This window comes from Cebus imitator, unplaced genomic scaffold, assembly GCF_001604975.1.
Source record: "Cebus imitator isolate Cc_AM_T3 unplaced genomic scaffold, Cebus_imitator-1.0 Scaffold65, whole genome shotgun sequence".
Lineage (NCBI taxonomy): Eukaryota > Metazoa > Chordata > Mammalia > Primates > Cebidae > Cebus > Cebus imitator.
Window position 1 is genome coordinate 7,767,556 of NW_016107380.1, and position 24,704 is coordinate 7,792,259.

The 24,704-nt window shown below is 35.7% G+C and overlaps 1 protein-coding gene across 1 annotated transcript in view; it reads right to left on the reverse strand.

Moving 5' to 3' along the window:
- Nucleotides 1-22,610, reverse strand: part of PDE7B (phosphodiesterase 7B) — a 336,838-nt gene extending 314,228 nt beyond the window's left edge. Inside the window, exon 1 of the mRNA XM_017530472.2 lies at nt 22,223-22,610. Coding sequence (XP_017385961.1) covers nt 22,223-22,243 — 21 coding nt within the window. The 5' untranslated portion in view covers nt 22,244-22,610. The remainder of the gene's footprint in view (nt 1-22,222) is intronic.
- Nucleotides 22,611-24,704: the final 2,094 nt, after the last annotated feature.

Below are 24,704 nucleotides of genomic sequence, written 5' to 3' on the forward strand. Positions count from 1 at the left end.
GAGAAATTCACAAATCTATTATCACAGCAGGAAATTTTAACTTGCCTATTACAGTCATTGACCCAGAAGGGAAAAAAGAGAATAGATTATTCCCAGTATAAGGGAATGGACGATTTTGACAACACAGTTAACAAGTTTTCTCTGATGACTACATATAATTACTGTTTCCAACAATTATAGAAAATATGTTATTTTCATTCTTACATGGATTTTAAAAATAAAAATTAGTGACAAGCTACAAAGCAAGACTCAAAGATATTTAGAAATCACTTTACACAAGCAGCATTCCCTGAATATAATGCATTAAATTTGGAAATCAATAATAAAAGATTGTCTCACTTAAGAAATCTAAAATAACCACTTCAAATAATCACTGAGTAGAAACAAAATCATGGAAATTAGAAAATATTTAGAAATGGATCACAGTGAATATATTTCTGTCAAAGGTTGTGATGTTGTTGCTAAAGAAGCATTTGGAGGGAAATTTATAGTTCGCAAAGCATAAATCAGAAAGAAGGTAAGATGAAAACTCAGCAACAGGGTAAGCCAGAAATCAGTAGAAGAAAGAAAACCACTGGACCAAGGATAGAAATTAACGAAGCAGAGAGATTATAATAGAGAGGCTCACGTCATCAGATGCATTCCCACCTCCAGGCGTTTGCACTTATGGTGTCCTCTAATGTGAACATTCTTTCCCCAGGTTATCTGCATGGTTTACTCCCTCAATTCCTTCAAGTCTCAGAAGTTATCTTCTCAGTAAGACCTCCCAAGCACCCAAATATCATGCCCATCTCCTCCACATTCCCTAGCATTTTTTCTGCTCTTCTTTTTTCTATAGCAATCATCAGCAACTATCATCTTTTACACGTGTTGAATTTATTATGATCTATTTTGCTCATTGCTGAATCTGCAGGTGCCTAGAACAATGTCTAGCTTAGCAGTTCTCAATAAATATTTGTTGAATGAATAAATGAATCAATGAATAGATGGCCCGCTAGATGGTGGATACGTGGATGTCCGTCATATTATTGCTGACAGTTTTCTTACATTTGAAATATTTGTAATTAAAAATTTAAGCTTTTCAAAGTAAAAAACAATGTCCATTTCTGGAAATATAAACCAAAGTTTATATTGATTATCAATATAAGAAGAATGATTATCAATATTTACTTATTTGCTCATTTATTTATAATGTTTATGTTGCTTTTTCAATTACAACAAATATAAAAATAATACACTCCAAAATCAATCAATCATATATCCCTACCTCATAAATTCAGTAAATTCTACTATTGTCTTAAAGCACCCCTTATTTTCAAGAATTCTTGAAACTACCAGAACTACATCATACTATATTAAAGATACATATAAAAGATGATTCAATAATCCTTCAAAAACAATTTGGCCAAAACCTCCAAAATAAAAATAATCATAGGACACTGTATTATTTTGGTGAAAAAATTTTTTTCGCATAGATGTGGACTCAAATGTCGTGTTTGCAAAACCTGGAGACAAAGGGGACACTTGAAGATATTGGGAAGGCATCTTTACCCCCATTCTAAGATATCTGTGTCTGCCATGTCATTGTGCATTTGTGAATGGTTCAGAAATTCAGGTGTGTTTTTGACAGGAGAAGTTAGAAATCTGTGGTAGAGAAGAGTGAAGGGAGTTAAATAACAATTGCCACTTAGTGGTAGATCACTAGATCACTAGATCACTAGATCACTAGATTTGTTTTGCTCTCAGGTCATTCACCCAGCTTCAAAATCAGGAACCTTCATTGTATGGAGCAATTGTATACATGGACTGTTGTTAACAGGGTGAACTTTTTAATGCTTGTAAAATAAATTCATCGATACATGAGTAATTCTAGGAAATTAATTGAAATTAAGATTAATGTATTAGACAACCATCGAGACACAAAAATTACACAGTTCCATAGAACCCTATTTATAGAATAAAGTATAAACTGAGAAAAATCATCCCTAAGTTCAAGATAATCTTAATCTGCTGATTATGAGGTTTTCAAAAACAAAACATAAGTGAAAGATTTGGGTGTGGAGAAATGAGAAATAAAGCACATTCCCTCATTCACACACACTCAGTACTATATAAATGAGTAGTATTAAATCAGGTTATATTTTCCAAAGTTCAGATGGACACTGAATGCATTTTATATTAACTAATCAAAAAGTTGATTAATTGGGCAGAAAAGTAAATTTTCAGACAAAATCCCCATAGTAGACTTCAGTTAATGTGTCTACATAGTCCTTGAAAGTATTGACCTAACAGACTCACTTCAAACATGGAATGAGTTCACCATGTGAGACTTTGTTAGGTAGGGAGGGTCCACAATGTTGAGTTTTCTTCTGTGTGGTCTTGAAGCAAAGAGCATGAATAAGACAGTATAAAAAGGAAACATTTATTTCTAATCAATTTTTAATATACTATAAACACTTGCATTTGACACTGCATTCTTTGGAGAAGCTATACAAATTGGAAAGCTCAAATATATCTTTTCTGTATGATTTTTTGGCAGTATTTTATGTGAAATAGAAAATATTTTTAAAAAGACAATTGCAGTGTTAGTATAATGTGGATGATACTCTACAAGAAAAGTGTAAGCAACGTTGGGAAGTCATTGATAAAATTATGAAAATCTTAAACAGGAATTCTTCCTGCTTTGTACGTTGAATGATGCTATAAGAGTAAATAACAGTTTATAATAAAATTCTAGATTGTTTTCTGGAGGCAAATTACCAGGATGCTACTGACTATACTTATATAAGATAACTTGCTAAAGCAACTGAACTCTTTGCTGCAAGCACCAAGCCTTTAAAAAAGCTAGAATTAGATCATTCTTGACAACTCACTGAGGCATCTGTTAGGAAAAACTGGAAACGCTAATGAGAAACTAGGTGACCTAATCACAATGTTATGAATAAAATTTCTCCCATATTGCTTGAATTAGTTGTTTTCTTTTAAATCTCATTTCTGTTATTACTGCTCCACATTATTAAAGTCTGGTCATTCATAGTTTCCTAAGAATCATTCATTAAGATAAAAAAACCAAGAGATGATATGAGGCTATAAGACAACAATAATAAACAATAGTTAATAGTTACTGAGATCTTTCCACCATCCGCATGGTCACACATGAATGTGTGTATTATATGTACGTGTGTGTGTGTGTACCTATCCTTATGACAACATTGAAAATGATTATTGTAGCCAATATAAAATGAAAGAAAACTGAGGCATGGAACAGTTAGTGACTTCCTTCAGGTCATAGCACAGGTAGCTGTCAAAGCTAGAGTAGATGTCCAGTTTCCTATCTTTCCCCAGAATTCTCTTTCTCAATTCAACATTTATCTTTCGTAAAGTCATTGACTACTTTACATGTAACTGGCCACAAAAGTGCCTTCCCTGGCCCCTTCCACCCCACTCAATAGGCAACTCTCTGTTCTTGCTTTGCTGGGCCTAAATAAGAGGAGAAGAAATGCATTTCTCATATCTTAAGGAATCTAAGCAAATATTTCTGTAAGTCTTGTTTCTTCTGCTGTTTGGGATCTATGTGGTCTTTGTACTTTGATTTCACATCCTTGTGGGTTACACAGGCTTTTGTGGGCTGACTGGGAATCAAGTGGTAGTGAATAGTATATTGTCTATGGAACCATTCTTTTTCAGTTCTAATCATCTTCGTAAATTGGAGATGCCCATATATCTTCATGCAAAGGAAAATATATAATAATGACACAATTTAAAACAATCAGTCTATCATTAGGGGCCACATGTAACTGTGATTGCACTAAAAACATCTCAGGGTAAATGGGGAGCAGCAGATTCCCACCAGTTTCTTTGTGCTACTCTCAAGTATAAATGGAAAATTCCTGTCATAAGGGTCAAGCTGGAAGCCTCAGCCCCTTAGCAGTAAGAACATCTAAAGACGCTTTCATGTCTACAGAGGTTTCTGTAGCATGAGCTCTTTGGGCAACACTCCAATAATATAGGCAGCAATATGGGAAAACCAGATGTGGATGCATTCGAATTATTTCCTGCTTCTCCTCCTTTCCCATCCTCCCCATGCTTCTTTATTCTCCACCCTCTTCCTCTTTACATTGTCTTCCTAGGTGAGCTCATCCGGTCCCAAGGCTTTAAATAGTATATATATATTGATAAATTTAAATACAGTTTTGGTCTCTCTTCTAAACCCCAGACTTTTCATCTCTGTTTCACTAACAGGCATCTCAAGCTGAATGTGTCCTAAACACAACTGTTATTTCCTGCATCCCCTCTCTTCTAAACTGATCCTCCCTCAATCTTCCCCAATTCAGTGAATGGTACCATTTAGTGATGTGAGCCAAGAGTCTACAATCAATTATTCTCAAATTTAGTTTATTTAGTACATATCACAAGTACATATCGCCTAAATAAACTAAATAGGCATAGCATTTACTATGAACTCAGTTCTAAACCTGTGCGCACAGACATACACACAGAACTGAACTCAGTTCTAAGCCTGTGTGCACAGACACACACACACATTTAATCTTCATAGCAATCCTCTAAGTTAGGCACTGTTAGCACCCTCCTCCGGTTTTACCAGTGCAGAAATGGAGAAGAGGCTGTTTGCCCAAGGTTACAAAGCTGGTAGGGGGCAGAGCCAAAACATGAACCCAAGGAGCCCAGCTCCAGAATCTGGGACCACAGCACTGTGTATTGCTGCATCTTCATTTCATCCAATCTACCATTTGGTCCTATATTCCTATGGTAAATACCCAAATCTGAACACTGTCCACCACTCTATTGTTCCAGCTTACTCCAAGCCATCATCATCTCCCATTTTGCCTACACACCCATCGGATGCTTATGATGGTGTCCCTAGCCTAGGCTGACAACCCATTCTCCACACTGGAGTCAGAGTACTTCTTTTAAAGCATGAATCAGTTGGCCTCTTCTCCCTGTCTACCTGGTTTCAGTGGCTTCTCATTTACTGTGTGAAGAGTAAAATTTCCACCATGCCCTGTGATGTTCTGCATGCCCTGTGCCTCGCCTTCTTATGCCTGCTCATCTCCTTCCATCCCACCACCTCACCACCTCACCACCTCATTTTGATCCCAAAGCACTGGCCTCTCTGTGTTTCAGGCATTGAAATGGGTTTCCTTCTCAGGACTTCGCTTTTGGTCTGTCAGGATCACTCTTTTTTTTTTTTTTTTTTTTTTTGAGACAGAGTCTTGCTCTGTCACCAGGCTAGAGTGCAGTGGTGCCATATTGGCTCACTGCAAGCCTCCTGGGTTCAAGTGATTCTTTTGCCTCAGCCTCCCAAGTAGCTGGGACTATAGGCATGCACGATCATGCCCAGCTAATTTTTGTATTTTTAGTAGAGATGGGGTTTCACCATGTTGGCCAGGATGGTCTCGATCTCTTGACTTCAGGGATCACTCTTCTTTCAGGTTTGGCTGTCTCTTTCTCAATCATTTCAGCAGAGGAACGACTCCATGGAGCTCTCCAGCTATGGAACCAGGTCTTATTTTCTTAAAAGATTTAGCAATCTCTGAAATTAACTGTCACATCTACTAGTCTATGTGGTAACTGTCAGTCATCTCTCACTGGAATGCAAGCTTCATGGGGATGGGAACTTTGTTTTTTCTACTTCTCTATTTCCAGTCCCTAGACCATACTAGGGCCCCAAATACCTGATGGTTGAATGAATAAATCTAGGCTCTCTCACTTAAAAGCACTGACCTTCTGCTAATTAATTGATGAGAGTGAGTTTGTTCATCAAAATGGACAATTTTATCCATATATTAGAGATTTTATGAGATTATTTGAGAGATATAAGCAGAAATCAGAATTTTTTCTGAAGACTTCATAAATATACTATTCGGTAATAGTACATGTACTAAATATATATACTTATAAATATACTAAAATTTGGGACTAATTAATAATTTGTCACATGTGCAAATATTTATAGTTTCACACCACTTGAAAGAAGTCTATATCCACCCTAATCCTAAGATCTAAGAAACTACTTATAATTTTAGACTCTATTAATTAAAAAACAATGCATACCAGTCATCTGGTTTTATACCCTCATATGTGTACAGGTATACATGCACACACATGATTGAGCCATATGAAATTGCTGATATTGACTGTTTTGGCCAAAAAATGATCATTTCAATGGCTTGACATAATATATGCATATTTATACACACACATATGTATACAACCTTCAGCAGTAGGAAACAAAGAATCATATGATTACTTATCTGAGACTCTCATAGTTAAAAAATAATTGAGCCAGTGTACTTAAGGTTCAGACAAACTAAACAAGACAATGTAAGTATTGTGCCTAAAATTCAATTTCAGTTAAGCATGTGTAAGAATTCATTTTTAATGAATAGTGCACAGTAGGAACACTATGGGAAAGGTTAGAGGAGCCCCACCTAATTCAAATTCTGTGTGTTCGTGGCAGCTCTTACAACCAATATTCTTTTATCTCCCCAAGGCTGGGCATGGTGGCTCATGCCTGTAATCTCTGCATTTTGGGAGGCCAAGGTGGGCGGATCACCTGAAGTCAGAAGTACAAGACCAGCCTGGCCAACATGGTGAAACCCCGTCTCTACTAAAAACACAAAAATCAGCCAGGCAAGGTGGTACGTGTCTATAGTCCCAGCTACTCAGGAAGCTGAGGCAGGAGAATCACTTGAACCCAGAAGGCTGAGGTTGCAGTGAGCCAAGATTATGCTACTGTACTCCAGCCAGCCTGGGCAACAAAGTGAGACTCCATTTCAAAAAAAAAGATTGTCTTCCCAATTGCTGTTTCCACCATTGTCTTGATAAAACATAGGCACTGGAGTGGAGGGGGCAGTGGGATAGCAAAAATACTTAAACATTAGTTTGACCAGAGGAGAATGATTGATGTGGCCATGCGGGCATCTACCTGTGGAATAATTGCCCATGACAAGGACAAAACTCAGAGAACCGTCTGCTATACGGAATTTGAAACTCATTTTGGTAGTGCCTAAGAACTTCTCCTAGCCTAAAAATCCAATTAGAAGAAAAAAGAAAGCTATGTTGTGAGGCCTCTTTGGAGACAGACGACATAATTTGGGGTTCACTTCATAGAAAATAAATGTCATTTTGCTTACTGAATGTTGTATGAATAACCTAAATGTAGGTCAAAATTATCAGACTTATAAACTGTTTTTTTTTTTAATTCAACACATAAAATGAGCTTTGAAAAATTTATTTGTGGATTCCTTAAGTTACCTTTTTGCATTACTTTAAAGAAGAAACATTGCAAATGTTTGCTGTATTAAAGAGAACAGCTCATACACCTTTTCACAGAATCTGAGAAAGTAGCAGTTAAAAACTGTATATTAGTGCTATCATCTACTTCTGAAGCTCCAGTTTGTAAGCACTCTTTGTTATTACTTTATAAGATGCCAAAGTTAAAAATGTTTTCTCAGTTAAAAAAAATCATGGAGTAACACATAAAAATGTACTTAGTCCTTTCGCTTAAATAATAAGTCACGTTCCTTAGCTTCTACTGTTACCTGTAAGGCATAACATTATCAATGGAGAATAGTAACATTTCATAAAACATACCATTTAAGAGGGGAACAACGCACAATGAGGCCTACTGGAGGGCAGAGGGTGGGAGGAGGGAGAGGATCGGGAAAATAACTAATGGGCACTAGGCTTAATACTTGGGTGATGAAACAGTCTGTACAACAAATCTCCATGACATACGTTTACCTAAATAACAAACCTGCACATCCTGTACATGTACCTCTGAACTTAAAAGTTTAGAAGAAATTTTTAAACCTTACCATATATTAACTTGTTCTCAACGTAATGTTTTAGCATACATTTAGTAACATACATTAAAGTTGTTGGACGTTGATTCTCTTAAAGATTTTAAATTTCTAATTTCTATTTTGAAAAGGAAGAAAAAGACTACCTAATGTTACAAAAACTAGAAATATATATCTTTTTATAAAGAAAATTTGTACTATTGGAAAAGTTATAACAAACACAGTTTTAAAACTGTTCTCTTTTATATATATATGCTTTCAAGTTACTTATAAATTGCTCATAAATTATTAAGGATTGGACTCTAGGCTAAGGATTTAGCATATTTTACATTTATTAGCTATAACTTCAAGTTCACCTGTGCTCAAAAGATTCCCCCCACAGGAAAAATCTGCATAAAGTATTAGGAAAACACAGGCACCCAAGAAAAGCCGACAAACTACCAGAGGCAATAGATAAATACAGAACACCAAAGACCTGGTTTTACATAACTAGACCAGAATTTTACTGTAGCATAGCTAAGCTTACTCTAGGGTTTATTTTATTTGCAATCATCTAAATAATTTATTTGCTATTTCCACAGGACATGGCTAGTGTACTGGAAATAATCGTTTATGTGTTTATAACACGTATGCACTATCATTTTCATTTGAGACATTATATTAGCTTGTATAGAACTGTAAACTGTGAAACAATTTGGATAATGAAGAAACTTGCTATGAGCTCATTTTAGTTATATATTGGCAATTATATAAGAAAACACTAACTTCCATGCATGAAAGCCATAAATCAGGAGCTCAGTAATGTATTTTACCAGATAGCCTTGATGGAAAATGTGAGGTATCAATGAAAGGCAGAGACTGTAACAAGTAGTTCTTTGACCTAAGATCTCCCTAGTGTATTAGCAGCCTCAAATTGATAGTTTGTCAAAGTACTACCAGCAAGTAACAATATAAAATAAAGTTATTACTCTGATGAGATTGTAATGCTTTTGAAATCAGATTAAGACAAGATTAATACCACTGGTAACTGCTAAAGCAAATGTAGATTATATCTAGAGAGAGAACATCACACTAGGCCTTAAGTAATTTCTGTCTCTCTCTCCCTCTCTACACACACACACAAACACACACACACACACACACACACACTCACCCCTAGTGCTTCATCAAAAATAACCAGGTATATGAAAGCCAAGCCAATCTTATTCAACAAGGAGCAGTGGCAGACAATAGCTATAAACATTTAAGAGATCTAAATAAAATGACAAAAGTTTTAAAATGATTTGGAGAATATGTTTAAAGATATGAGAGACAAGATTGAGAATTCTGACAGAAAGCTAGAAATGACCAAAAATTCCTAAATTTTAAAAGTGAAAAATATCATAACTTAATAAGAAATTGCTTTATGGGTTGAACGAGATTAGATACAGATGAAGAAAGACTTAGGGAAATAAAAGTACTGGTCTAAAGAAAATGTTCAAAAGGAAGGACAAAGAGATTGAAGGCAAGTAATGGGAGTAGGAACATTCAAAACTTGAAGATCCATGTAACTTAAGCCCCATTAAGAAAGGCTAGAGAGAATGGAGCAGAAGCAATATTGTAAGAGAATTAATGAACATTTTCCAAAATTGTTGAAAAATATCAAGACACACACTTAGGAAACCATACAAGCCTAATTGGGTTAAATGCAAAGAAAATCATACCTAAGTAATCAAGGTAAAACAAGAAATCAGACATGAAAATAATGTGCTACAGTCAGAGGAAAAGGACAGATTACTTTTAAAAGACTATTTTCTGACTTATCAAAGAAACAATAAAAGTGATGAGACAATACAATAATATTTTAAAGTAAGGAGGAGGGGAATTACAATCTATAAGTTTATCACCAGCAAAAGTACACATTAGAAATAAAGGTAAAATAAAGCCATTTCATACAAAACCAAAATCTGAACATCATCATCACTGCACAAAAGGAAATCCTATATGTAATCTCAGAGATGCAGGAAAGAATTAAGAAGATATGTAATTGTAAAAAAACATAATAATATATAATTATTCAAAGAGTTATATTATATAAAGTTAAATACCTAGCAATAGCATATAATTTAGGAGGTATACAAAAGTAGTTGAGGCATTCCAAGGTTCTCAAATTTGCCGCAAAGGAATAAAAGTACTAAAATGCATTATGCTTGTTTTAGGCCATAGATGCACCCCGTACCCACAATAGTCACCAGTAAAGCAATGTAAAATAATGTAAAAATAATAAGCTAAAGCTAATGGAAAAGGGGCAGTGCAATTACAAACATACTTAATTCATAATTAGGAAAGTGAGGAGAGAAAAATATAGCACAAGAAGAATAAATAAATTGTATATAGTAAGTCAGCATATTTGAACCCAAATATATTACTGCTTACATCAATTATAAAAGGATCAAATACTCACTGAAAAGGCAAATATAGTCAGACTGAATACTAGACTGAATGATAAAATGAAATTTCCTTATTTTATGCTTGTCAAGAGACACACCTAAGACATAAACGTATAGAAAATTTAAAACTAAAAGAATAAAAATGGAAAAGCCATGCAACCGCTAAGCAATGAAGAGCTAGTTTTACAGATTTTAGTATCAGCCCAAGGAGAATTGAAGGTAAAAAAAAATTGAAGGGATGTTTTATTATGATAAAATTTCAATTCACCAGCAATTTATAACTGTTCTAAATTTGTTTATAAGGGATTCTCAACCTTTTGTCCATTATCATCCTGTTCCCTTATGGAGCCATTTTAGATATTTCTTTCCCTAATCACACTCGCCCTAGTCAAGGAAATTTCAGTGCCAAATTGACTGGATATCTGTTTATGTACTGAACGTTTTTAGGAGGTCACAAACCATTATGATGTCTAAAGGTTTTTGGCTCCCCAAGAACCCAGTATTTCTCCTACTGTGAAGGTAGTATACAACAGCACAGTATGAAAATACTAGTTTAAATTTTATAAAATTGCTGATATTCAACGTTGATCTAAAAAAATGACAATTTTACATTGCTGAACATAATATATAAGCACATGATGGAAAAATATAGGAAAATAATTTTCAATCATGAAGTTCGTTTTAATATACCTCTTTCAGTAATTAATAGAAGCAAAGAAAATCAGTAAAGATACAAAATGTTTCAATGATATGATGAATAAATCTTATAATTGATGTCTATAGAGCACTATACCTAACAATTGCAGAATACATTTATTTCAAGCACATGTAATATGTTTAGAAAAGCTGACTATATATTTGATTATACATTCAAATTTTGAAAAATTCGAAGATCTTAATGGTATACAGTATGACTTGTAAGCACAGTAGAATTATACTAGGAAACAAAGACAAAAAGACAACTAGAACATCCCAATTTGTTTGCAAATTAATAAATGTACTTCTAAATAACCTATGGGTCCAAAACAAATTATAATCGAAATTTTGTCTTGAATTAACTGATAATAGAAACACTAAATTTTAAAACCTAGAGGAGACAGCTAAAACTGTGAAAAATAAATTTACTCCTTTAAATGTGTATATTCAAAAAGAAGAAAGACTGAAAAATAATCAACAACAAATTCTTGAGAAATTACTAAAACTGACAATGAAAATGGAAAGTCTGAATAGCCCTTAAAAATAAGTCGAATTAAAACTGTAACTAAAAACTTGCCCACAAAATATTTCAGACCCAGATGAACTTATTTGCAATTTATATTAAATATTTGAGGAAAAAAATGATAAACTTACAAAAGCTCTCCCAGAACATTTTTACAAGGGTAATATTTCCTAAGCAATTTAATAAAGTCAAGGAACCTTGATAAGATCACAGCCACAAAGGATAATTTTAGGTTAATGGTTTTCATCAACATAGTTTCAAATCCTAAAAATTATTAGCAATTCAGAAACAGAGTAATGTGGGATTTTGAAAATGAGCATAACATATCATGACCAAGTTAGATTCATTCTAGGATTTGTTTGATTTGAAATTATAAAATTAATTGCCTGCTATAAATAGGGTAAAAGGGAAAAAAATCATATGACAACTATTTTAAAGAACACTTAATAAGTTAAATGCTTAGCAAACTAGGGATAAAACGAAACTTTCAAATGTTATAGAAAATATCAAACTTAGTGGGAGAAAGTTGAAAGCTTTCCTTCTGAGACTGGAAACAAGATAATGTTGCCACGATTACCCCTTCAGCAATATGCTGAATATCCTATCCAGTACAATAAAACAAAGTTAGCAATATTAAAAAGGAAGATCGATGACCATTAGTATTCTTGGATGTTCCAATTACCTATATGGAAAAGCAAAATAATCTATAGATAATGAATTGGAATTTGTGAGTTTTGCAAAGTTGCTGATAACTACCTGATATACGAAAATTAATTGTTTTTCTATGTATCAGTAACAAAAAATTAAAATAGAAATTGAAGAGATGCCAGTTGGAATACCATCAAAATATTAAGTGCCTAGTAATATGTCTAGCAAAGAATGTGTAAAATGACCACAAAGCTAGCCAGAAGATATTACTGACAGAAATTAACAAAGACCTAAATAAATAGAAGGATATATTATGTTTATGATTTGGAAGACTCAGAAAAGATGTCAATCTTCCCAAATTGATTTATATCCCAACAGTGTTTTGTTTTAGGGAAGAATCTAAAGTTAATTCTAAAATTTTTACAAAAATATAAAGAATCAAAAATGATAAAAATCTCAAAGAAGAATAAAACATGAGATTTTACTAATGGAAGAAAATGTTTGTAACATATATAACAATCAAAGGTATCAAATATAGATATAGTATATATAAGTATATATAATATCCTATAAATTAATATACAAAATAACTTGATCAGAGACTTGATAAAAAAAATTTACATGGCCAATATACATGTGAAAAGGTGCTCAAACCATTAGTAATCAGGGAAGTGAAAATTAAAGCCAAGTTAGGTTACCACTATACACCTACCTAAAATGGTAATATGTAAGATCAGCGAGGAAGTAGAGTAGTTGAACATATATTGTTGTTGGTAGTGTAAATTATTTTAACCACTTTGAACACTTTTGATTTTTTTTTAACCAAATTTGGACATAAACATTCCCCTCCGGCCCAGCAACTTTATTCCTGGGTATACCCTCAACAGATATGCCTGTGCATGTGCACCGAAAGACAGGTCCATGAATACTTATGCTGGCATTATTCATGATGTTAAAAACTGGATACGATTAAAATATTTTCTACAGTAGAACAGTAAATAACTTCGGATAATGAAACAGAATGCAACAACGAAAATGAACAAGATACAGTGATAGGCAACAACCTATCTAATCTTAAGATGTAACACTGAATGAATGAAAGAATGGAAGGGGCATGATGTGTTTCCTTAGGTGCCAAACATGTAATAATGTTCTTTTTCTTTTCTGTCTTGATTTGAGTAACTTCTATGTAGGGGTTCAAGAGTGCATAATTATATGTTAGGTAATTTTCTGTTATGTATGCTATAGTTTAATGATTAAACTAAAAAAAAAAAAAAAAATTAAAACAAGATTTCTCTTAAATGTTTAAACACCAACAGCACTGTCAACAAAATTATAATTCCATGAAAAATTTCTAAAACTTGAAAGCAAATAATACCACTTGATACACTCACATGATGTTATGCTCCTCCATACTCTGTTCTAAGCACTTTGCAAATAAAGTCATTCCGTTCTTTCAAGAATTGTATGAAGCAGATATTAGAAACATCTTTATCTAACAAATAAGTAGAGCAAGGCCTAGAGAGATTAAGTAACTTCTTCACGGTCACAGAGCTAATAAATGAACCATATTATGTCACCGGATTATGTCGCCATATAATGTCACCAAAATACGCACTGTTGATCAATGCACTCTACTGCCTCTCAGAGCAAAACATTGGAAGTTTAAGGTGTCAGATTAATACACTGTGACTGCATTTAAAATAAAATCATGTTTTTTCTTCTATATATTTGAACTTCCTGTATAAAAATATAGTGGGTAGATTAACATTTTCAAAACAGATATTTTTATGTTTTGTGTATTTTAAAAATGTCTTCTAACTCATTCTTAAAATGATAAAGGATGAATTTTAAGCATATAAAAACCATTAAAAACTGTTAGCAAAAAGCTGAGGTTGAATTTCAATTATTAGCTACAATTTATTTGAGTCTCAGTTTCCTTGCTTTTAAAGTGGGCATAACAAATCCCCATCTAAGAGGAACGTTCTAGAAAGTTACAGGACATTTGCATTATGAACTGAATAACTACTTAGATAGGAAAGCCAGAAAATCTAGAACCAAAAGGTTTAAATATACATTATAGGTACCTGAAATCTAAAATGTTAAATAACTTGCCAACAGTATCATTCTTAGCATCTGGAACTTGAACTCAGGGCTTTAGGTTACAAGGTCAATGCTCCTTGAAAAAAGCTGAATCCTCATTTTTTTTTTCTGCTTTTCCTTTTCTCCTTTCACCCAAAATAAGCATATTAAATTTTATTACTCATTATTGCTATTTAATCCAATAGATGTATTTGATCATTTGGTTTCCAAAGATTTACAATTTAGGAAACAATATATTTAAGTAGGCTATGTTCTCCAACTCAATGTTTTAATTTTTTGGTATTACTACTATATACAAAGCTTTTATATGCATTTCATCAAGTTTAAGAAGGGCCTCTCTCTCTCATGCACCCACACATGGGCACTTAGGGGCAAAATATTCAATGAAAAAGAGAACAATATTTCTTAATTATTTTATTTATAAGATATCGAACTATATTTCTAATAGTGATTTTTAATGATTAAAAGAGATTTATAGAGAAAAGTTTAGAATGTTAGTTTTGTTATTCCAAACTGCCATCACACAAATTCCTGTTTTATGTTTATTCATTTCGTATTATTTTATTTTTTACCCCAAACACAATAATGAAGATCTAGAAAAATAGAAAATAAAAACTACTAAATATGGAAAATGACCAATACCTACATTTTTCCAAATGAAGCTAAAAACCCAATTGAAATTAGTTTTTTATTTAATTGGAAAAGCATGCACACTCATCTTAAGGGCATGGAAACACACTATATTTCTATCACATAGAAAACAACTTTTTTCTTAGATGTAGTGACCTTTTCTAAATCAAGGCATTCTTTAGACCTCTGTATTACTGCAGCATCTCCTCTTACAAGAATGCTTTCTACACTTTTGTGAATGACTGAGTTCTTTCATCTGACTGGACCCAGCTGGCAAGTGGCATAATGAGAAAGGGAAATGAAGTCTTTTTTCTTCCCCTCCTGGAGAACCAAGAAATGTATAAATCATATCCAAAAGGAAGAAGCATTAGTTGCTTGCATAACTGCACAAGCTGTACATCTTAATATGTTTTCTACTGTTTTATGAATAACTGATATTACAGTATAATTTTATTTTAAAAGTCTATGATGTGTGATTTCCTAAAACACTGTTTGAATAAATACAAATTTTGCATGTATAGTTAATTTGAAAAATTAAAGTGAACTGACCAATTCTAAAACAAAATTTAGTCAAAATGTTTAAACCAGCAAAATATGTATCATAAAATATGTATATTCAACTTACGGAAAGGATCTCAAATAATTGGGCATGTAACAGGCCAAATTTTCTTAGACACATACCAACTCAAAGAAACTTTGAGCTTGACTAAGCCCCTCATTTTATACATGAGAAAACTGGTGCCCAGAGGGCTGATTGGCCCAAAGTTAATCAAACAAGAATGATGGGCTCCCTATCTTCTCGCTTCCAGGACTCTTACTTCCAGGGAGCTCTCTGCTCCCTAGCCATGTCAAAGGCACATGGGAGAAATTTAACAAGGGTCAAAGGAAGAAATGAATGAAGAAATGTTAAAACAAAACAGAACTCAGGCTGGACGCAGTGGCTTACACCTGTAATCTCAGCACTTTGGGAAGCCAAGGCGGGTGGATCACTTGAGGTCAGGAGTTTGAGACCAGTCTGGCCAACATGGTGAAATCTCGTCTCTACTAAAAATACAAAAACTAGCCAGGTGCGCTGGAGCATGCCTGTAATCCCAGCTACTTGGGAGGCTGAGGCAGGAGAATCGCCTGAATCTGGGAGGTGGAGGTTGCAGTGAGCCGAGATCATGCCACTGCACTCCGCCCTGAGCAACAGGGCAAGACTCTTGTCTCAAAAACAAAAAAAAGTAATAAAATTAAATAAAATGAAAAAAATAAAACAGAATTCTTTCTTTTTTTACCTTCTATTTTTTTTTTTCTGGTCAATTTAAAATATCACAAGATAAATAAATGTCAGTAACTTTTTTCAATCGTAAATGTAATACATTTATAGGGGGGAAAGTTGAACAATTTTAAAGTATATACAGGAAAAGTAAGCCTTGTTCCTATCCCATACCCTAAGTTCTCTTTCCAGAGGCATTGTTGTTTTTTATTTGAATTTCCAGAAATTTTCAATAACTACATCTGTGTATATGTATTCATAAAAATGTTAATGTAGCCCCCCCGACTTAATACATCTAAAAAATCATTCCAGATTTTTTCATGTATAGCTTCTTCATTCTTTTAAATGACTATATGGTGTTCTATTGCATGATTTTACAATAATTTTTCAAGAATTCACTTATTATTGGGTTCAAATAGTTTGATTTTTTTTAAGGTTACAAACAATGCAAAAATAAACAATTCTATATGTTCATTGACAAAGATTTGCTAGAGTCAAAGAGAAAGCAAAACATTAACCATTTGGTATCTTCAGGTATCAAGTTTTGACCAACCCAGGCATATGGTAGCCTTCCCATGTCTATACCTGGACCTATGGAAACAGACTCCTCACACCAGGCCAGTCCTGGACCCTATCCCCATGCCAGAGCAAAAGAAGATTCTTAGAGATTAAGTTTATTTAAGTTATGTACAGACTTCGTTTTTGAACAGAATCCTTTTTTGTGCATGTCTGAAGCAGTGGGAATAATTATCATCTTATAGAAAGGGTATTTTATATACTTCCTATTTATATGTGAATTGTGACTATGTAGAACACAGAAGGTATTAAGAAAAAGCCTGAGCAGGAATTTTAATGAAAAATTATATATAGGGAAAAAAAGTAAATATTACTTCAAATTTTACACAAGGAAAACTCCTCAAAACCTCATTACCTATCTTTATTTTTCCCTTCTTCCCCTAACAGATTCAAGAAAGAAAAAGAAAAAGGGAGGGAGGAAGGACAGGAGAGAGAATGAAAAGGAAGGAAGGACAGAAGGGGAGGAGAGGGAAGGGGAGGGGAGGGGAGGGGAGGGGAGGGGAGGGGAGGGGGAGGGGAGAGAAGGGAGGGAGGGGAGAGGGGAGGGATAGGGAGGGAGGGGAGGGAGGGAGAGCGAGTGGGCAGGCAGGCAAGGGAGGGCAGAAGGAAAGAAGGAAAGAAGGGAGGGAGGGCAGAAAGGAAGGAACATTAAATGTATAACAAAGTTTCTTTACTGGTATATTGACTGTGGCTATTATTTTGATACTTCTATACTGTAAACAGATAAATACATAAAGCATTCATGAAAGGATTTAAAGTTTGAAAATATTGAGATATTTATACAGTATTAAGAATTGTATATGGCTTAATAGATTTCTGTGTGTTTTCTGTTATGTTATTTTTATCTAAAACTGCAAAACCAGCTCCCTATTTTCCATGCTTGAGGTGTTAAATGTGAACTCTCACTCAGAGGAGACACCAACTAGAATGCTCTGAGCCACACAGAATCCCAGAAATGTCTCCATGAAGGTGACTGAATTGCATCAACTCCCACCACTAGTATGAAGCAGCAACACTGTACAGGGTGGGGTGGGGGTTGGGCAAGGTCTCAGAGCAGACATTCAATGAAAAATCAATGCACCAAAAATTTCTTCTGAAGGTTCCCCCAACTTAGTTATCAACAGGTTTTCATTTATTCTCTAAAAAAATCGGAATTAGAGTTGAGAAGATATTAAATGAAGCAATATAGAAAATCCAGGACAGTGACTCACATTTAGGAAAAAGACATTTGTCTTTTAACATTAAAGTTCCTAGTTGCAATTTTCACAATAGGAGTGCCACAGCCACGGAGGGGCACATCAACCTGATACAAGAGAAACAGAGCAGGGATAGGTGACTGTCTCAAGGGAGTGATAGTCTTCCTGGGGAGAAATTCTCAAACCCAAGTTCTTGTTTTGTTTTTGTTTTTCCTTGGCAATGAGATTATCTTGGAGGTAAAATTATGTAAATTTGAACAACTGAGTAAAGGCAAACTACACAGAGACGCAGTGGAAATAAGAAATAGAGAGGTGGAAAAATAAAAGTAAATCACATTAATGATTCAGTGTTAGTTTTGTCAGGTTAAATCACAGAATTTGGAAAGGAAAAAAGCCTCCAACAGCCTTATTTTAAAGATGAGGAAACTGAGGCTCCAGAGTTAAGGAAATGTGTCTTCACTCCCATGAGTAATCTTTGGAATTTCCAAGCTACCATGAGAGCTTTCCAGATGCCAAGGGAATTTCCTACCATGCTGATACCACACTGTGACAGTGTTCAAGACCATCACAGCTATAACCTTCCTGGCTTGTGTATCTCAGCTGCCCAGGGTGTTCTCTAAAGACTCCAGCTTTCTATAACTCCTACAGTTTTAAGTTCAAGCAATGAGGAGGACGAAGTCAATGAACTGATTTGATTCACCACCTCAGGCCTGCACAGCAGCTGAATCAACCTGTAAGAAAACTTTGGCTCTCTTTAACATTCTACTTTTTAAGAACACCATTGCAAATACATGATTTCCAAAATACTAACAAGGTACTTAATCACATTATAGATCATCATATAAAAATAAATATCTGAATACATACAAAATTTATTTTTTTCTTAAATTCCAAATTGCATAGAGCTGCCTCCTCTGCAGTTTTCCATCACCGCCTCCCTTCCCAAAATTCTCCTTTTGTTCCTTCGTTTCTTTGTACAGACTCTTCATTTGTTTAAATATTCATACGCAACCAGAATATATTTCCTTATGTGGGAATCATTGCTTATTCACAGACACAGCCCTTGACATCCTGAAAACAGGTAGTAATGATTTTTGAAATAAAGGTTTGATACTTTCACATTTACATGTAAATGAAGCTAAAAAATTCTAGTCTGAGAATAAGAATAGCATAAAAACTTGGATCTAAAATGGATGTTAGAGATAACCCAGCACAACCAGTTGCTCTTATAAGTTGAGGAAACTGAGGTCAAGCGTAAGTGAGTGGCTCAGGGTCCCCCAGCTCATTAGAGCCTGAATGAGGATGTCCACCTTGGTTCACTACCTTTGTTTACCACCCTTGCTAGTGCACTCCATGAAAAAAAATTGCTAAGTACAAATCAAATCATTTAGATACTTAAATGACTCTTGAGAAAGTAGAAGGTATAAGTACCTTGACCACACACAAGAACTCTGACATATTTCACTCTCTGTATTCAAATTTCTAACAATGCCTGATACATAATAGGTATTGGGTCAGTTTGGGTTTCTAGATTCCTTTTCCCTTTCTCTTCTTCAAATTTGCATGTAAACCACTTTAAAGAGTGCTAATATATAAAGTAGGCACCATCTCATGAATCAAAGTGGGATTCCTAGAGCCACTGAGGATGTTTGTAGAAGCCAGTGGTGCTGATCCCATGGCTACTCTCCTGTGGACAATGGAAATGCTCCCCAAAGTACACTCTTAGGGGAAACGGGGCTGCCACCAAGAGGAGGTGCCAACAGAGATTAGAGATGGTCTCTGTGCTGTGAGAGGGACTTGGCATTTCCAAATGCCAAGTCCCTTCTTCCTGAGCCAAATGTAGCCCCTAGAAGATAGATTCTTAGCTATAGATTTTTTGGGGGATTCATAGCTGAATTATTAAGATAGTGGATTATTTAGATAAGAATTTCTGTATATAGAGAGTCCCCAACCAATTATGTACCCCAACAATGTGAGGGAAACCACTTCGAATACCTCTCAGATTCTACACTTAGATATTTCAAAGTCTATTCTGATCCTTAAATTTGACACTTCTCTCAAATACAAACAAAGCCCTTTTAGTATTGCTTGGGATTAGCTTACCACTTAATAAATTTCTTCCAACACTACCTTCTGTGAGTTAACAAACAGCTTCCTCCTGTGATCTGGGCCTGGCTAACAACAAATTAGACTTCAGAAGAATAATTACTAGGCAGAGGCATTTTCTAGGGAGTACATTCCCACTTTGAGGAAACTTGGTCATTTTACTTTTGCATTTAAGATGTCCTTTGGCTGAAAATAACATGTCAGTGTTTGAAATGTCCTTCTCTGTATCATTAACTTGATTTTTAGATTACATTTTAGGCTGGACTGACACCAAAAGTGCTTTTCAAACACACTGGAAAAGGCCATGATTGAAAATTATTGAAATAATTTATAATATATGAAAGGTAGTAAATTCTGGGCAAACATTTTAAATAGGTTTTTACGGAGAACTGACAGTGAGTAGCTTTCTGCTGAATACTGTGTAAGGCATTAAAAGATGCACTAGTATAATTATTTTCCCTAAATTAATTCCTGTCCCTGACACATCTTAGACTTTTCCACCCTTGCCCTACGTAACTTAATTCAAAAAAAAAATTTTTTTTCTCCCAGCTAATTTGCTGACATATAGTCACCACTAATTTTCTCACGTGTTGTTCAAGTGAGTGAGTACATTCTGAAATCAGACAGCTTACAGTGTCAGGTAAAAATTCTTCTGAGGCAGATACAGTTTTTGGAGTTGCAACTAGTTAACTGTGGGCTTCTACTTGAGACAAAAAGTGACTTCATTTTATTGGAGAAAATGTCAATCAAGACGTAACTCCTGACACCCGTCTTTGTTTCTCCAGCCAGTAATAAAAGATAAAGCAGAGGAAATGGAGGAGCTGCAGTTATGCGTTTGCAACACACAAAGTCCTTGTTTTCCCACTAGGCGCTGCAGAAAAGCAATTGTCCATTCACAGCACATCCTCTGCATTTCAGAGCTAATATTTTTGCAGTTCTTAACTTGGTACATTACAGTCTTAGGCAGTTAATTTTGTTAACCCTTTGAAATCATGTTTGAAATCGTGCTTAATATGACTGCTATGTGACCCAGTTTTAAAGGTTTCAGGTTCTCAATGTTGAGAATAGAAACTTTAAGAAAATCAGTTAGAAATTCTGGAACAGGGTAATGATTTCAAATAATCCTGTTTTATTGGCTATTGCATAACTTTGAGAAGGGTAATAGGGAAATCCACGGTAACCATATATTACTTAAATTGCTGTTACAAAAACTCTTCAGATAGGAATGTTTTTTAGCAGGGACCACCCCCCCCCAACACATAATAATGTGCCATTGAAAGAAACATTAGCCCGGTGTTGAATTGCCCAGCTTCCTGCAGCATTTAGTGTGTTTACTATATATGAATGCATATGCCTGCCTTCTGGTGCAAAGAGGTTCACTCTTACCATTGCAATAGTCACTCTGGCTAGAGCACATGAAGAACAGAATTTCTAAACGATTAATTAGTCCCCAGGCTCAATCACTTAGATCCCTAATTGAATATCTGACTCCGCTTTCAACTATTGTAGGAAAAGATAATTAGCAAATTTGCAGCGGTAATAAAGAAGTTTTATTTTCTGTTATAAATCATAATATCAAAATTTCTGGTCATATAACTTAGTATCTGCATCTCTCCTGGACTTGTGAATCCAAAACAATTTTTGAAAAATGCAACAAGGTGATGAAGAATTTTTCTTAAGAATTCATTTTTTGGACATCTTCTATTGATTTTTTCTACCTTCAGTCTCACAACCAGCTTCTTCCCCTCTTGCTACTAATTTCTTCATCTTGAAGTCTGCTATCAACCAACATGAAAAACTCAAGAAAAAAAATAATTTTCTTCTTCCCTCTTCCGCAAACCTTACCAATCCCTTTACCAGCATTTTCCTATCCTGTCCCACCAAAAATAAAAATTACTCAACTCCAAGATCTATGTTGGAGAAAAAATAGTGCATTTTTTAAAAAGACCACCTTAGTGTGGGCTCAAAGTGCAGTGTAAATGCCAGAGTCTCATTACACTGGTTGGAATGAAACCCTGTTGCCCTTAAACAGTTAATTCAGGGTAAGTGATCATGTTTAGTCAGTTCGCCTAGAAAAAGGAAGGAAATTCAAACGCTGGTTGCTGTAGTAACAATCACAGACAAAAAAAATATATATGTACAGGTTCATTTTAAATAAAAATCCTGCTATCTCTCTGTGACTCTGTTCTCTCAAGAAAACTGAGCTTGCCGCTTAAATTTTTTGTACATACCTCAACCATTAAACAAGACATTTAACCATAGTGGCTGTTCTGTGACCTTTGAATGCCGTGAAATCTCTGAGCGGTGCTGCTTGTTCATGAAGACTTGTGCTGCAGAATCCAACAACTTCATCCAGGATTAGAAATATAATTAAGTAAAAAAAAAGAAAAAAAAAGAAAAGAAATAAACACAAAAGCACACAAGGAGATCGAGAAAGAAGGAAGGTAGAAAGAGCGAGTACACCACTTTTCTCCCAGACAAGTGCTGGGACAGAGCCGAGCCTGCTGCAGTGCCCAGACCACTGACTGGCTGGGTGAGCAGCCGCCGGCCTGCTAGGCTGGGAGGTGCTGTCAGTTGCCACAGGCAAGGAAAAGCAGAGACCAATCGGCTTCAACTCTGGCAGCTTACTGGAGTGAAGCCTTTTCTGTTTATGTTTCCTCATTTCAAGAGTGACGTCAAAGGGTTTAGTTTTTCCTCTGCATGTGCTATTAATTTTAAAGTACTGTACTATGGGAAGAATGTGTGTGTGCCTGTGGTCAGCCTGGGCACCCCACTCTTGGGAGAACCCAAGAAACATTTTCTATATTCGGGAATACATTTAAAGAATTTAAAATACCTTGCGGTGAGGTGTAGAAAAACAAAAGCAAAACAAAACAAAAATTAAAAATAAAACTCTGAGCTAAATCGTACCAGCGAGATGTAGATTTTTTCCATCTGTGAGTGTATGTGCACATGCCCACTTGGCAGCTGTTGCTTATCTTTCAACCTAATTCATTTTTACTCTTACCTAAAAATGAGTTGTTAATTCATCTTGATAGCCATAGAGGCAAAATTGTGCAAATGCGCTGGTGAACAAAATGATGTGCAATAAAACAGAAATCCTGTATCAGTTTGTGCCACGGGTCCCTGCATTTCCTCCAGCTTCTGTGGTGGAGCCTCAGGCTTGTTCCTGCCAGGGAGATGCCTCCTGCCCTGCCAGCAGGAGTCATTCAAGAAGCAGGACTACGGTGATGCCTGGGGCCTCAGCATGTTGCTGTTTCCCAAAGAGCATGAAGGTCCTGTTATTCAGGGATACTCCCCTTACCAGGGACCCCAGCTTATCCCTGGGTTACTCTTCCCACTCTGGAAAAATCTCCATGGTTGCCATCTGTTGTTTCTGCCTCCCCCATATCCTCCTCCTTTTCCCCATCCCCACCCATCTTGAATTCTGCTAACAGACTTTTCTAGGGGGCGGGTGGGGGGTTGGTTACGGTGTGGGGCGGAACTTTCCTTCCTCTCTCTATGGATTGCATGGACTTTCCTCCCAGCCCCATTCCCATAACAGAACCACAAGGGGCCGTGGGACCCATGGGGGCCAATCAGATTTCTCCATTGCTCCAACGCAGAGACTGTTTTAGAGGTGGGCACCACACTAAAGGAAGTCCACATTCCTTTTTGAAACACTAGCATCGCTTCTTTGAGAAAGAAGGTATATTTATATATCCCTAAGAGCCTAGGCACTAGGGATAAGTAGCCCTGTAGTTGTTGGGGTTTGTCTTTGGTGTTGAAGCTACAACAGTGAACAAAACAGATGATTCTTTTCTCCCATGGAGTTTACAGTTTGGAGAAATAGGGAAATTGGCAAAGAAAAATAAGTAAACATATAATGTCAGGTGATAATAAGGTCTTCAAAATAAGGAGAAAGAGGTATGTGTGTGCGTGTGTGTGTGTGCATGTGTGGTATGTGTCTGCTATTTTAGGCAAGATGATCAGGGAAGCCCTCTTGATAAAACAACTTGGAGCAGAGGCCTGAATGATGGGACATAGCAGGTACTGTGTGTCTGTACATTCCATGCAGAGGAAGCCATGTAAAGGCCCCACAACAGGTGGGTGTTTGGCAGATCCAAGGAACAGAAAGGGAAATAGAGTGGCTGGAAGAGAATGAGCAAAGCAAAGAAATAAGTAGAAGAAAGTATGTCTGGGACAAGATCAGGACATGTCTTACAGGCCATGCATAGGACATAAATTTTATTCCAAGGTGAAAACCTCCCTATCAGAGTGTTTTGAGCTGAGGAATGGCTAGGATTCAACACGAATTCTAAAGAGATTTCTCTTTTCTCTGTGGAAGACAGACTGCTAGAGAACAAGAGTAGAAGCAGGGAGACCAATAATGAGGCCAACGTGCTAACCTAGGTGAAAGTGCATCATGGCTTGAACTTGGGTGACAGCAGTGGAGGAGGTGGGAGGGCCGGATTCTGGAAAGGGGCCTGAGTATTTGCAGAGAGCACTGGCAGTATTAGAAGATGAGAAGTGTGAGAAAAAGAGAGGAATCAAGAGTAATTTCCAGGTTGCTGGCTTGGGCAAACTAGACTAGAGTTGCCATTTCCTGATGTGGGGAAGCCTGGGAAAAGAGCCTGGTTTCGAGATGAAATAAAGAACAGTTTTGGACCTTCACTGAACAGCAAGATATTTCACTGTGCACTCTGTACCAGGCACTGTTCTAGGTACTGGGGA